This window comes from Temnothorax longispinosus, chromosome 10, assembly GCF_030848805.1.
Source record: "Temnothorax longispinosus isolate EJ_2023e chromosome 10, Tlon_JGU_v1, whole genome shotgun sequence".
Classification (NCBI taxonomy): domain Eukaryota; kingdom Metazoa; phylum Arthropoda; class Insecta; order Hymenoptera; family Formicidae; genus Temnothorax; species Temnothorax longispinosus.
In genome coordinates, this window is record NC_092367.1 from 7,155,174 (window position 1) to 7,167,427 (window position 12,254).

A 12,254-nucleotide genomic window follows, 5' to 3' on the forward strand; every position below is an offset into this window, starting at 1 on the left:
TCATCTTTCAAAATAATAATAAAATCCACATTGATAATTTTCTTTAACGGAAGATTTAGCTTATTGGGAAAATTAACTTGCAGTAGCAATTTTAAAGAAAATTAACATAGCCGAAATGTTTTTACATTATATCTTTAATTCTTTTATGTCTATTAATTCTAGTTGGATAAGGTCAAATTAAAATGGCATTTAAATAAAATTTAAATTTTTCTTGTCCACAATTTATTGTTAGCGTTATCGCGTTGTCCTTAAAGGCAAAATCGGTGTATTTATCGTGCACGAGTCATCGCTATTCTCCGAATATTCGTCGATAAACAACATGTGTGTCTAACTGTACATGTTTTATAATACATGTAAATACATAATATACATAGTTTGTAAGTTCGTAAAACTTATCTAGGGGAATGAATCGTAGTAACCGGAATATAATAATATATCGTAACGGCCGGTGAAATTGATTTTATTGTATATACGAAGTACTAACAAGGTTGAGATGAAAACCGAGTGCCGCATGATTTACAACAATATAGTAATTATTATCGCCAAATTATCGTGAAAAGCTTGATCCACTGAGTCACTACTTTTTTTTTTAACTTTTTAATAAAAGTCTAGGAAATAATATAATGAACATTGAAACATATTTCTTTATACATAGGAGAAAATAAGTATTAAATAGATCTAAAAAACTATAGTAACTATAATAACTAGTTCTGAACAAGAATTTCATACTGAATGCTATTATACATGTACGTCCATGTGTTTAAAATTCTTTTTCAGGATTTGTCAGAATATCTTATTTTTATTTTTCTCCTATTTACAAAAAATATATATTACAATTTAACAAAAGAATATAAATAGCATAAAAGTACAAAATTAATTTTTTATATTATTACAAAAAAATTATATTATAAATATTATAAAATATTACAAAATTTATGAAAGAACACATAAAATAGAATGTTAATTCTATTTTTAGCTTATCAAGATTTTGTATTTTATATAAGGATAATATATCATTTAAAAATAATGTATCATATAAGATATAATAAATATATCATACAAGATACGATAAATATTGGAAAAAAAAAATGTTTTTTAGTTGAGTTTTCATTATTTTTTTATTACAATTTCTTTCCATTATGTGAATCTATAATTAAAAAATATGGAACCACATCTTTAAATCCTAAAGAAGTCCACGAAAAATGTTGTCTGTAACAAAATTACACAAAAATTGTTTATTTTATACAAAATGCTTCGTGTTTCAATGGATCAAGTTACTTTGCATAATTTGGTAGAGCGATAATCCTGTAATTTACAGGGCGCCATGTTGATAAATCATGCGGAAAAGTTTACAGTCATATACATATCACAGTGTCAATGTATAACTCGATCCTCCATCCTTCCAATTAAAACGGAATCCTTTAGGTCGACATTAAATCACTTTTACATATAGTAACAAAACGTATTTTTGCTGGCACACAAGTCAAAAGCTGAATCCATAACTTTTTATTTCTGAAATAATTTTAGTAAATAGTTTTTTTAATTACTCAATAATCACATAAATATTATGTGATTATTATTTTATATTTTTAAATTATAATACAAAATTAAAATTTTTTAATATAGGGATAAATTATAGTTAGAAAGTAAACAATTATAATAGTGATTAATATAATATACAAATTTTAGACTGAATGTTGATGCTGACTTGAACGTTTCCGCCAATAAAATACGTTTTTACTAAAGAATAATTGAGAACTGGCCTTTCCTTTGCTCGCTGTCCATTCAAAACTTGTTCGCGTATTCGTTTACAGAAAGACTACACATAATACTTTTCTTACACGCAAGACATTCTTTGTACTGTATTGGCCAAAATAAAGTATCATTGCATTGTAACAACAATCTATACAACAGCAATTGCTAGAAAATCGATAATTATAATATTTTGATTCGCACTATTTTTAATTTATTAATATTGAAATATTAAAAATATATTAAAATCTTAATAAATTATAAAAAAATTGCGATAGAATGTTCGATTAATCAAAGAAGTTTCTTACGTTAGCGATAACAATAAAGGTAATCACCGCCATATTGTTTCTTCTTTATTCGTTTTTTCTTTTCGAGGAAAGACAAACGAACGCTCCTTATCGCCAAATGATCATTCGTCATGTCGATTATTTATAACGACGAGTGAAGAGAGAGAGAGAGAGAGAGAGAGAGGGGGGTAGAGAAAGAGAGGAAAAAGAGAGAGAGAATAAGTTAGTTAATTGAATTAATCAGTCACCTAGCATTCATGTTCATCACGTCATGTTGACGCCCAACGCCTGCCGGAAATGCTCATATACTACGTAACTAATAGATACGGCAGGTGCAACCTGTAAAAGAAATATATTTTTACATTTAGTAATAATCAAACTATACTACAAATTCATTAAAAACTAAAAAAAAATTTCAATTTATGACGACTTTAATATAAAATTAATATCAGTTAAGCTGTAATAAGTTAAATTTCTATAAATTCAATTGTAGAAATATAAAAATTCCTTAAAAATCAATGAAATTTTCTCATTAACAATCATATACCTTGAGAAAATTAGGCGTGAGGCCGCGATACAGACCGCGTACTCCCTCGCGGTTGAGAATGTCTTTGAAGACGCCAATCATTGTGTTAGGCAAGCGTTCGGGCGCAATCTCGGCCTGCAGTCGCGTCCGCACTAACGCTAGCGGATACGAGCATACTTGGCCGGCTGTGCTGGACGCGGTGCCACACAGCAATAGAATCCAAAATGGCGGTTGTTCCTTTTTGTCATGCGTACGTAAGTAACTATTCTTCAGCGTCTGCAAACATATCGTCCTTTTAAATGATCGTCGAGAGCAATCGCCGAGGAAAGTTGGAAATTTTATCTTGACTTACTACACAAATTACACATTAAATTGATTTGCATAAATTTAATTTCACATAAATATCGTGTTGTTGTAATAGTTTATAAAATAAAAAATAAAGCTTTTCTTTGGTATCGACTTACTTCGTAGACGGCTAAATCGATGCCGGCATAAGGAAGTATTCCTATCAAATTAGGTACATAGCCTCTGTAGAAGGATTTCAAACCACCTTGTCTATATATTTTCGTGGCTGCGTCAACCACGCCATTAAATTCGCCCGTTTTTCGCAATGCAAGTCTAGTCTTCAGTACCTGCAAGCATGTTATACACTTCTATTTATATCTCTAGTAGTTTATTCTATACAAAAATAATATTTCTCATTATTTCTTATTATATATAACTCAATCTTTATTCATTTCTGTGTTCGCATTATATGTACATATCTGCACTAAAATAATATAACGATAAGAATCGAAGAACAAGAAAGTCATATATCTCATGTCTAACATCATAAATGTCATCCGACGTAAGGAAGCATAAATCACAAGATAAACAGGAACATAAGTACCTCAAGGGGATAGATGGCTGACTGACTGATGCCACCGGCCATGGAGCCAGCACAAAATCGCTGGTAGAGCCCAAGTTCGCGGCCCTCATCGTCCTCCTTGATCGCCCGCTTCACTTGTTCGTATGCCATAAACTTGAGCGCTGTCTCCGGGCCAATCTTGAGCACGTTAATGCCATTGCCGCGCCACAGGCTCCTAATGCCACCCTCACGCAACATGTACCTGAAGCAACTCATGATATTGCAGTGTCGTGTGCCGTGGACCTGCAAGGACGATCGGACGATTCTCTCGTCGTATTAAAGCAAACTAGACAAATTTACTCGCTCGCTCGACATGCCATCATAAGCGAATCGTTTCATACAACGCATAATAATAAAGATTTTCGAACGAAATTTTATTATTTTATCTATATACATAGATTACATAATAAAAAATATACATGTAACCTCTTTCTATTATTTGATAATATATAGATTATATTGTATGTATATGCAAACTATATTTATAAGTTAAATATAATCTATAAAGAATGTTTAATATATAGATATTGTATACATATACATTAGTAAATTTGATATTAAATTTAGAGATTTGTGAATGAAAGAACATTGAAAAAAAGTCGTGCAAATGCTTACTTGTAGATAGACCTTGATACGGTCTAAAGGCGCGGTGCAAGTACGTGATACCGCACCTGCTATCCCCCCGGATAATAAATGTCGCCACCACATTCCAGATACCATCTCACCCTTCGTGAACTCTTCGGGGACGCCGATGTCCTCCCCGATATCCATATACTGTAAATAAAAAAAAAATTATTATCAAACTGTTAATTGAATCATTCGTTACATTCTGTTTCATATTTTATGGAAAAAAAATAATAATTCTATATACGTGTTTGTGTGTGTAAATTTATCAGTTTATACTAATAAAAATATTAATAAAGTATTGTACATTAATAAAATATTAATAAGAAGCAGGCCGTTTCCCCAGAATATCAGCTCTCAATAATAAAACGTTGATTATAATTAATATTTTTTATTAATATAATAATATGAATGTATATATTTAATCCAAAATCTATTTAATTTAATGTTTCTAATAATATTCACGAAAATAATTTAAGATAACTAGTTATAACATCATAGCTATTTATAAATTTATTACAAATATTTCTACCATTTTTACTCCGTATCCTATTTATTTTTCTTTTATGGGAATTCTCATTGACTTTATACTTTTACAAACATTTTCGCTTATCTATTCTCGTACGAGCGATTATGTCTGCATTCCAATGTTTACTGCCAAGGCGAAAAATCCAGTGCACGTATGTTATACATTTTCAATACTAGTAGTGAATATCGAAACGCAGCCTTTGACTGACCCTTAATATAAACATCGATAAACTAGGTGATAAGATTATTGTGCCGACTTTTCTACACGCATATATGAATCATTTGGATCGCTTATCGATCACAGATATGAAGTATTGTACTGTTGCATTTCGACGAAGGTAATCGGATCCATGTACAATAGCACTATTATGTTACAAATATTCTGTTACAAAACGCGTGTTGTAATTCAAAGCCTGGTATATCGAACTCGTGAACCGATGTTCGTAAAAAGAATCTTCTTTCTAGTTATCGACAAAATACGCTTTTATTTTTACATAAGTTTCAATACATATATTTTTAATACGTTATTATATTAACTGTATTTATACAACAAAATAAATTATTTTTATGCAAAAATTTAATCATGCTATTTAAACATTTTATAAGCGAAATTATTATCTGACAAAAGATCATTGCTCATTACAAATATTTAAATCTCTTTTTTTATCACAATTTTAAATTTAAAAATTTACTACATAAAAACATGAAAATCGAGATTTCTATAGCATCCACAATGTGTACTTTTGAACTTTACATCATAAACGTTACGTCACATATATTTTCGAAAATAAAACTTGGATTCTATCGGTCTAACTTGTCCTTTAAATTTTCTACTTAATCGTTGTATAATTTACATGCTACTAATAGACAAAGTATTTTAACGTAAGTTAAGTAAGCCTTTATTATTTTTTAAGTTAAAATAGATACAGAACATACAGATGAAGCGTACTTAACACGCGTAGTTTTTACAAGTCATTATTATATAGAACTGCTCGCGATATAGAGTCCAATTTAAGCTGTTAGATTTGAAGTTTATTTGTTTGTTTGGTTTCCCCCTATTAGCTAATCTCGCAGTCATAACCAGTGACGTAACAATTTTGCGAAATCACGATCGGGCTAGCTATTCGCAAGACGATGGAACATTATTGCAATATACTCGGTGCAATAATACGTGGAATTGTAACACAGAAGTAGAATGTTCCAAGCAAAATGACTCGCAAATCGTCGAATGATTATAATTATCAGTCAACTGCGAACTAAAAAGGTTTTCCCACCATCCTCTTAGCTCGACTGGGCGACGAGCCAGACAAACGTATAGACAGGTATAATATCCTAGGCCTGTTCCTTCTGAAGCTAAATTTTCTGCACTCAAAATAAAACGTGATGTGTCGGAAGCTGAACGGCATAGTAAAATATATCCCATACATTGAGTGTACTTTGAACCGCCAATTCTTTAGTCAATTTGGAGTCGTATCTCTAGCGGAAACAAAGTCTTTTTACTAACGTTATGTCATTGCAATAACCGGTGGTGATTAAAAATTAGTTAACATAAAATAAAAATAAATGGGAAGTAATTTACTATCGATATCTACAGACGTCAATCAAGTAAAAATAGATAATGGATGTATCAGATCATATTCAACAGCATGCATACGAGTTTTCAACTTTGATATTCTCGTGCACATATATATAAATAAAATATATATGTGTGCGTAAGAGCTCAAAAGACGAATTCTTGAGATGCATTCCAGAATCACTTTCGCTCTTTAACGCCGACCTTGTCTCGCACACCTGACACTTTCTTTTTCCATTCGAAACGGAATACCTCGGTAAACTCAGACGCCGATTGGTCGATCGGCAAGGGCCCGTCGCTCTACTCACCCGTTGCAATAACTCATGGTAGCGCTGCAGAAATTCCTCACGTACTTGACACGTGGACAGGGTGCTATCATACTGGAGAAATCCCCCTTTCTTCAGGACGTACATGCTACAGTCGATCAGCTGTAATCGGGAGTCATGTGGTCGCGACGCGCACACGCTCACCGTATAAAGTCGATCACTCGCTTTCAAGTGCCTGCCGCTTTCGAGATGTTTCTCTCCCTTCTAATACGTTCTATTCTTCTCCCCGTTGTCTTCTCTCTATGCCCCACCTCTGTCGAAATACTTCTCTTCCTTCCGATTCGTCCTTCTATTCTTCTCGTCTTTTCCTCTTCTATTTGCTTCCAATATTCTATTTCCGCTTTTCTATTACTTTTCTCTTCTTTTACTCCTCACTTTATCATTCAGTTTATCTTCTATCTCCGCGTTCCACGCCGTTTTCTCTTGTATAATTCAATTTCCTTTCTTCTTTTATCGCAGTTGAACTATATTCGCCGATTTATTATATGTTTGAGTTACAAAAGTGATCGCAAAAATCACGCTTCCTTCGAAATCGGCCACGCTTGCACACTCGTGTCTCATTTCGCACTACGAGATCTGTACTTTCGCGACTTTCAAACTTTCTATCAAGCGAGGATGTTTCATGCTGATTGGGGTTGCGCAAATTCTCGAGAATTCCCCTCCTCGTTGTTCTCGGTATCTTTAGATCGCGGGTCCGACCTGTGGGTATCGCTCAAAATGATTGGGCGGTCTAAAAATCGCCGGCGGTCGATCGAGTAACTGAACGATCTTGGACGGACGATCCGAAGACGAGTTGACACTGACCCACGTGGCCGAGGAAAACTGTACGTTCCGCTCAGGTAAGACGGTCTTAAACGGTAAAAGAAGAGAAGGGGAAAAACGAGCCACGAACCGACGATTCGACCGCTCGGAGTCCGGGTGCGAGACTGAAGAGATAAACGAGGAAAAACCCTGAGATACGGGGAGATATCGTCCCCTCCAAAACGGGGAACGCCTCCGTCTGCTGTAGTCTGCCCTCTCCTTCTTTTCCTCTCGTCATTGCTCATTCCTTCGACGTCAGAGACACGCGCGTCATCGAGGCAAATACCCGCGTGATGACGATGATCAAAGTCGGCGGCCCGTTGCGTGTACGTACATAGTGCAAAGTTTACGCACGAGTTTCAATTGCGCTTACCACACTTCAATTTTTCATATATATTACAATACTAATCATATAGCTGCCATGTACTGACGTTAGTTAAACACCTATATTACGTTATGTTACATAAATATTATGATTGTATATTCTTATTGATATTTGCTCTGTTGTTCCTATTAATAATAATTATTTGATTTCACTTTTTTCTATTATTATTTAATTATTATTAATATATTATACATTGTTGGGAACCACGAAGTTGGGAAGAAGTTCCTCAAAGTTGGGAACCACTGATATGGCATAAGAAACAGCTGATGAAATATTACGCAGAATTGCGTCAGATAAACTTATTGAAAATTCGACTTTAATAATTTAACATTTAACCGAATATTTACAGGAGTGTTTTGTAAAGTATCAGTGTCCATCGAAGTTGAAAATCTCGTATGTATACACGTACAGCACAAAATGAGATGGTATGAAAATGTCCGTAACATGGTTTTATATATTAGTTACTCGTTATAAATGATAATAAGAATATTACGGCCCAGATGTTCGGGTATTGTCCACATATTTCCGTAATTTAAATAATAAAATAGGTAATGTAGGTGACACAATACTTGAATAACATACATGCATCTTGATATTAACCAATGTTACGTATATTTTCTGAATATAAAAATTAAATTGTATAAAGTACTCACCGTGGTGTGATGCCAGTACTCGATAATATCGAACAAGGTAGAACTCGGTGCATAGAGGAGAAAATCCCGCCATTCGTTGAAACTGATATTGAGACTTCCATCTTGGTCCATGCTACGCAAAGTTTATTGTATTATGTAGTATATCATCGACGAATCGTAGGATTAAAATTATCTTATAACAGCATTTCATATCAATATATGCATTGGAATGCGTGTGAGTGATAAATTTAAAAATATTATTTAATAACGAGTTCTCAACATTTATTTAAATGTTTTAAAATCTTTTTGTAATAAACAACAGTTTTATTAAGAACTTTGTTTTTAATGCTATGCTTAATTAATGATATGTACATTACAATACATTTTAAATAACTTGAAAAACAATAATTTATTATAATTAATAAAATATTACCGTTGCAATAACTCTGTTGCTTCCTTTCGTGCAATTTCTATTCCTAGGTCCTTGAAAGCCCTAATCAATTCTTCTAAATCTATCTTTCCTGCGAATGCGAAAAATGTATAAGAAATGTTTACAGCCTCTCATAAATTTTCCTATGTATTAAACAAATAAATATATCAAGTAGATTATTAGTTGGTCTTTATTTTTAAAAATATATATTTTTTACATTATAATATAAATTTTTTATTTAGAAAAGTTTCTCAATCTTGAACTTGTAAATTTTTTAAAATTGATTAGGTACCTATTATTTATTAAATGTATGCTTACCATCTTTATTTTTATCAAGATGAGAGAACTGCAATCGTAGATTTTTCTCATGTTCGCGAACGTAGTGTATGAATTCAGCCAAACTGATATCGCCACTTTTTGTGCGATCTGAATGGGCAAGAAATTTCTATAAAATCAAAGGAATAATTCTTTAGATACAAGAAATCATTTTAATTTTACATAGAAAATGTAAATGATGGAAAAAATGCAAACATTTATATATTAATTATTATAAATATCTCAGATAATATTATGACATCTTGTGTGGGAAGTCTCTCGTCTGAGAAATGTTTAAAAATGTATATAATTATCGTTAACAGACAAAGATTTATATATGTATGTATTTAAGTATGCACATGTGTATGTGTGATTAATAATGTATATGTTGTAACTTTCAAAAATATAATAATGCGATAAAAATCGATAAAGTATCAGGAAAACAAAATAAACAAAGAGGTTTATATACAATTTAAAGAATTTGCCAAAATTCCAATAATTCTCCAAAATTGCAAAAATCACAATTTCAAGATTTTATGGCAAATGATAAATATAAAAAACCTCGAAAATCGACAAAGTATCAGGAGAATATAATTAGCAAAGAAATAGGACACAATCTATAATTTCAAGAATTTAAGATTTCAAATTGCAAAAATCAAGTTTCAAAAACTTGACAAAAACCAACAAAAAAAAATAATCGGATTTAAATATGATGTAACTAATCCTAAAAATATTTTGCCCGAAAGATAACGATGGCTATCGTACATACATAAATATCAGTCAACAGATTTTCTTTAGAGAACTCTTTAAATAATTCGTTTTAAGTGCATTTTCTACACTTTGACAGTAATGCTTTTCTCTCATTTCTCGTGTACGTTTCTCTTGTTTTATAAATGCAAGAAAACGCTAGACCAGAGCTAGAGACATATTTTTAGCTGTATTTTATATCAACCTTATATCTCTTGTTCCTTCAATACTAAATCCAATAAGTTCAAGTCTATCCATTTCATCTGTACTTAAATTCTTCTCTCTTTCTTCCTTTGGCACACGCATATCCCATACTACAGCTGAAGGTGCTAAGTGTAGACGTGTGACAGCACCACTTGAAAGAGTCCAGGATGACCAGGATCTCACTTGCTCGATAAAATACAAGTCTAAACGATGAATACATGTGTAATAAATTTAACAAATACCTGAGCGTATTGAGCGTACTGAGTGTGTACGCCGACCTCGCGCAGCGCCTGGGACAGGTCGTGCACGTCGATGCGACCGTTGCCGTCGAGGTCGAGGCGCTGGAAGAGTCCCTCCAGCCGCTCCTCATCCTGGGCCGGTAGCTCGTGCAGGTAGTGCGCCGGCGGCGGCTTCGCGACCGCGCGCGCCGCCGGCCGCGGCGACGGCGACGCGCTTATACGCGCACCGCCGCCGTTCCCCGGCATATGTACGCCGTTACCCTACGCTACGCGACGTGAGGCGAGAGCCAGATAAGACGGGACACCGTCGCGGTAGCGAAGCTCAACCGCTCAACGAAGCCGTGCCGCGGTAAAGCGTGCAAGCCTGTTTATATATGTACGTGCATGTACGCACACGCACCGAGCGTAGTATGCATCACGCACCGCGACGCACGCATCGCCGCAGTCACACCGCACTGCTGCTAGTGCTGCTGCCTGCTGGAAATAGTGGGAACTCTGGGAAGTCTGGATTCGCGCAGCGAATCGGAGTATCGGAGTGCCACACTGTACGGCGAGAAATAACTAGAAGGATTCTACTGGGGCCCGATTCTCTAACGAGAAACGTATGCGCAAACTCTGCTCTAACAGAAAGGCTGCAACGTGATTGGCTATCGCACAGTTTTTAGCCAATAAGCTTGCAGCTTTTCTGTTAGAGCAGAGTTTACGCATACGTTTGTCGTTAGAGAATCGGGCCCTTTTGTGCGAGATACGAGGAATCTTTTCTGGAAAATAAAAGAATATTGATGCATTGTGCTAAATTTTTAAGCGGGGAGCACACACTTCTGCACAACGCATAATGCGTAAGCATGAGAAAATTGATTGGTCCATACACATATGCATAAGGAAATAGACCAATCAGTTCTCTTATGCTTACGCATTATGCGTTATGCAGAAGTGTGTGCTCCCCGCTTTACGTTCAAAACCACGGCACATTTATATATAATGTATTCTAATATATTTTTCTTATTTATGTGTTTCAGATTGAAATACGTCAAATACAATAGCGCGCTTTATTTGAAAGACCGCCTCCCTGGAAACGGGATCTTTTATTAAGGTCTATATCCAGACAAACTTGCATAGGTGCATAACCATATGCATAAAGAAACGGCGTGGTCTATTTCCTTATGCACATGCATATGGACCACGCACGTCTCTTATGCTTATGTTTATGCGCTATGCAAGTTTGTCTGGATTGACCTTTAATTGTTTCTTCTAGTTATATTCTTAAATTCGTTTTAATAATAATATTTTAATAATAATAAATTGTGTATTTGCTATTGAAATAAAAAGATCTTTTCTTTAATTAAATATTCTTCAATCAATTTAATTGGATCAAAATTTTCTATTATAATTACCTGCGAATAATAACAAAATCAATTTGGCACACAAAAAATATACCTAGATAAGACGGAGGGATATGGTTCAATGCGTCAAGTTGCACGCGCATGTCGCGGCGTATTCGAGACGCGGGTTTCCCATTCTTTCGTTTGTGACTATAATTTGACAAATTGAAAAATACGGTATTATATATACATCTAAATATTTGTATGTTTATAATAGTTGGTTAAAAAAAACGTCAGACTTTTATCGAATTAACTCAAGTTTATATGAATTATTATTTAATTTTTTAATCTTTCGCGTATGTATATTAAACAGATATCGTAATTATCTAAAAAGTAATGCATGAATATCTAGACGCGACGCATTATTCTATATCAGATATGGGATAATTTCACGTGTAGGTCCTTTATAAAACTCTTAACAACAGAATAATCAACTATAGCTTTTTTCTCATCTTTTTTATACTGTATCAGCGACAATATAGCGATAACAATCCTCGTTAAGAATTACAAAAGGATCGCAGACAAAACTGTTTAGTTGCTGTAAACAAATATCTTTGTTGACTACATTTGGTTCGCGCTTCCGCGTTTCCGCGTTT

General features: G+C 33.9%; 1 protein-coding gene across 2 annotated transcripts; it reads right to left on the reverse strand.

Annotated features, from left to right (window-relative positions):
• Positions 1-2,287: 2,287 nt before the first annotated feature.
• Scamc (Short Calcium-binding Mitochondrial Carrier) lies at positions 2,288-10,737 on the reverse strand. 2 transcript variants are annotated; one of them, XM_071791065.1, is made up of 9 exons: positions 10,280-10,737; positions 9,090-9,216; positions 8,775-8,862; positions 8,363-8,474; positions 4,088-4,246; positions 3,455-3,715; positions 3,030-3,197; positions 2,587-2,841; positions 2,288-2,378 (listed from the first exon to the last, which is right to left on the reverse strand). In XM_071791065.1, the coding sequence occupies exons 1-9, from the start codon at positions 10,520-10,522 to the stop codon at positions 2,304-2,306; spliced, it is 1,488 nt and encodes a 495-aa protein (XP_071647166.1). In that variant the 5' UTR covers positions 10,523-10,737; the 3' UTR covers positions 2,288-2,303. The 2 variants fall into 2 exon arrangements, with proteins under 2 accessions (XP_071647166.1, XP_071647167.1); XM_071791066.1 differs by lacking the exons at positions 8,363-8,474; positions 8,775-8,862; positions 9,090-9,216; positions 10,280-10,737 and adding an exon at positions 6,506-7,815.
• Positions 10,738-12,254: the final 1,517 nt, after the last annotated feature.

Excerpts from the sequence above, each read along its gene's own strand:
- Scamc (XM_071791065.1), bottom strand. The coding sequence starts at position 10,522 with ATGCCGGGGAACGGCGGCGGTGCGCGTATAAGCGCGTCGCCGTCGCCG. Across the intron at positions 8,863-9,089 it reads TCTTGATAAAAATAAAGATG|GAAAGATAGATTTAGAAGAA; the intron begins GTAAGCATACAT and ends TCGCATTCGCAG. Across the intron at positions 4,247-8,362 it reads AGTACTGGCATCACACCACG|TATATGGATATCGGGGAGGA; the intron begins GTGAGTACTTTA and ends TTTTATTTACAG.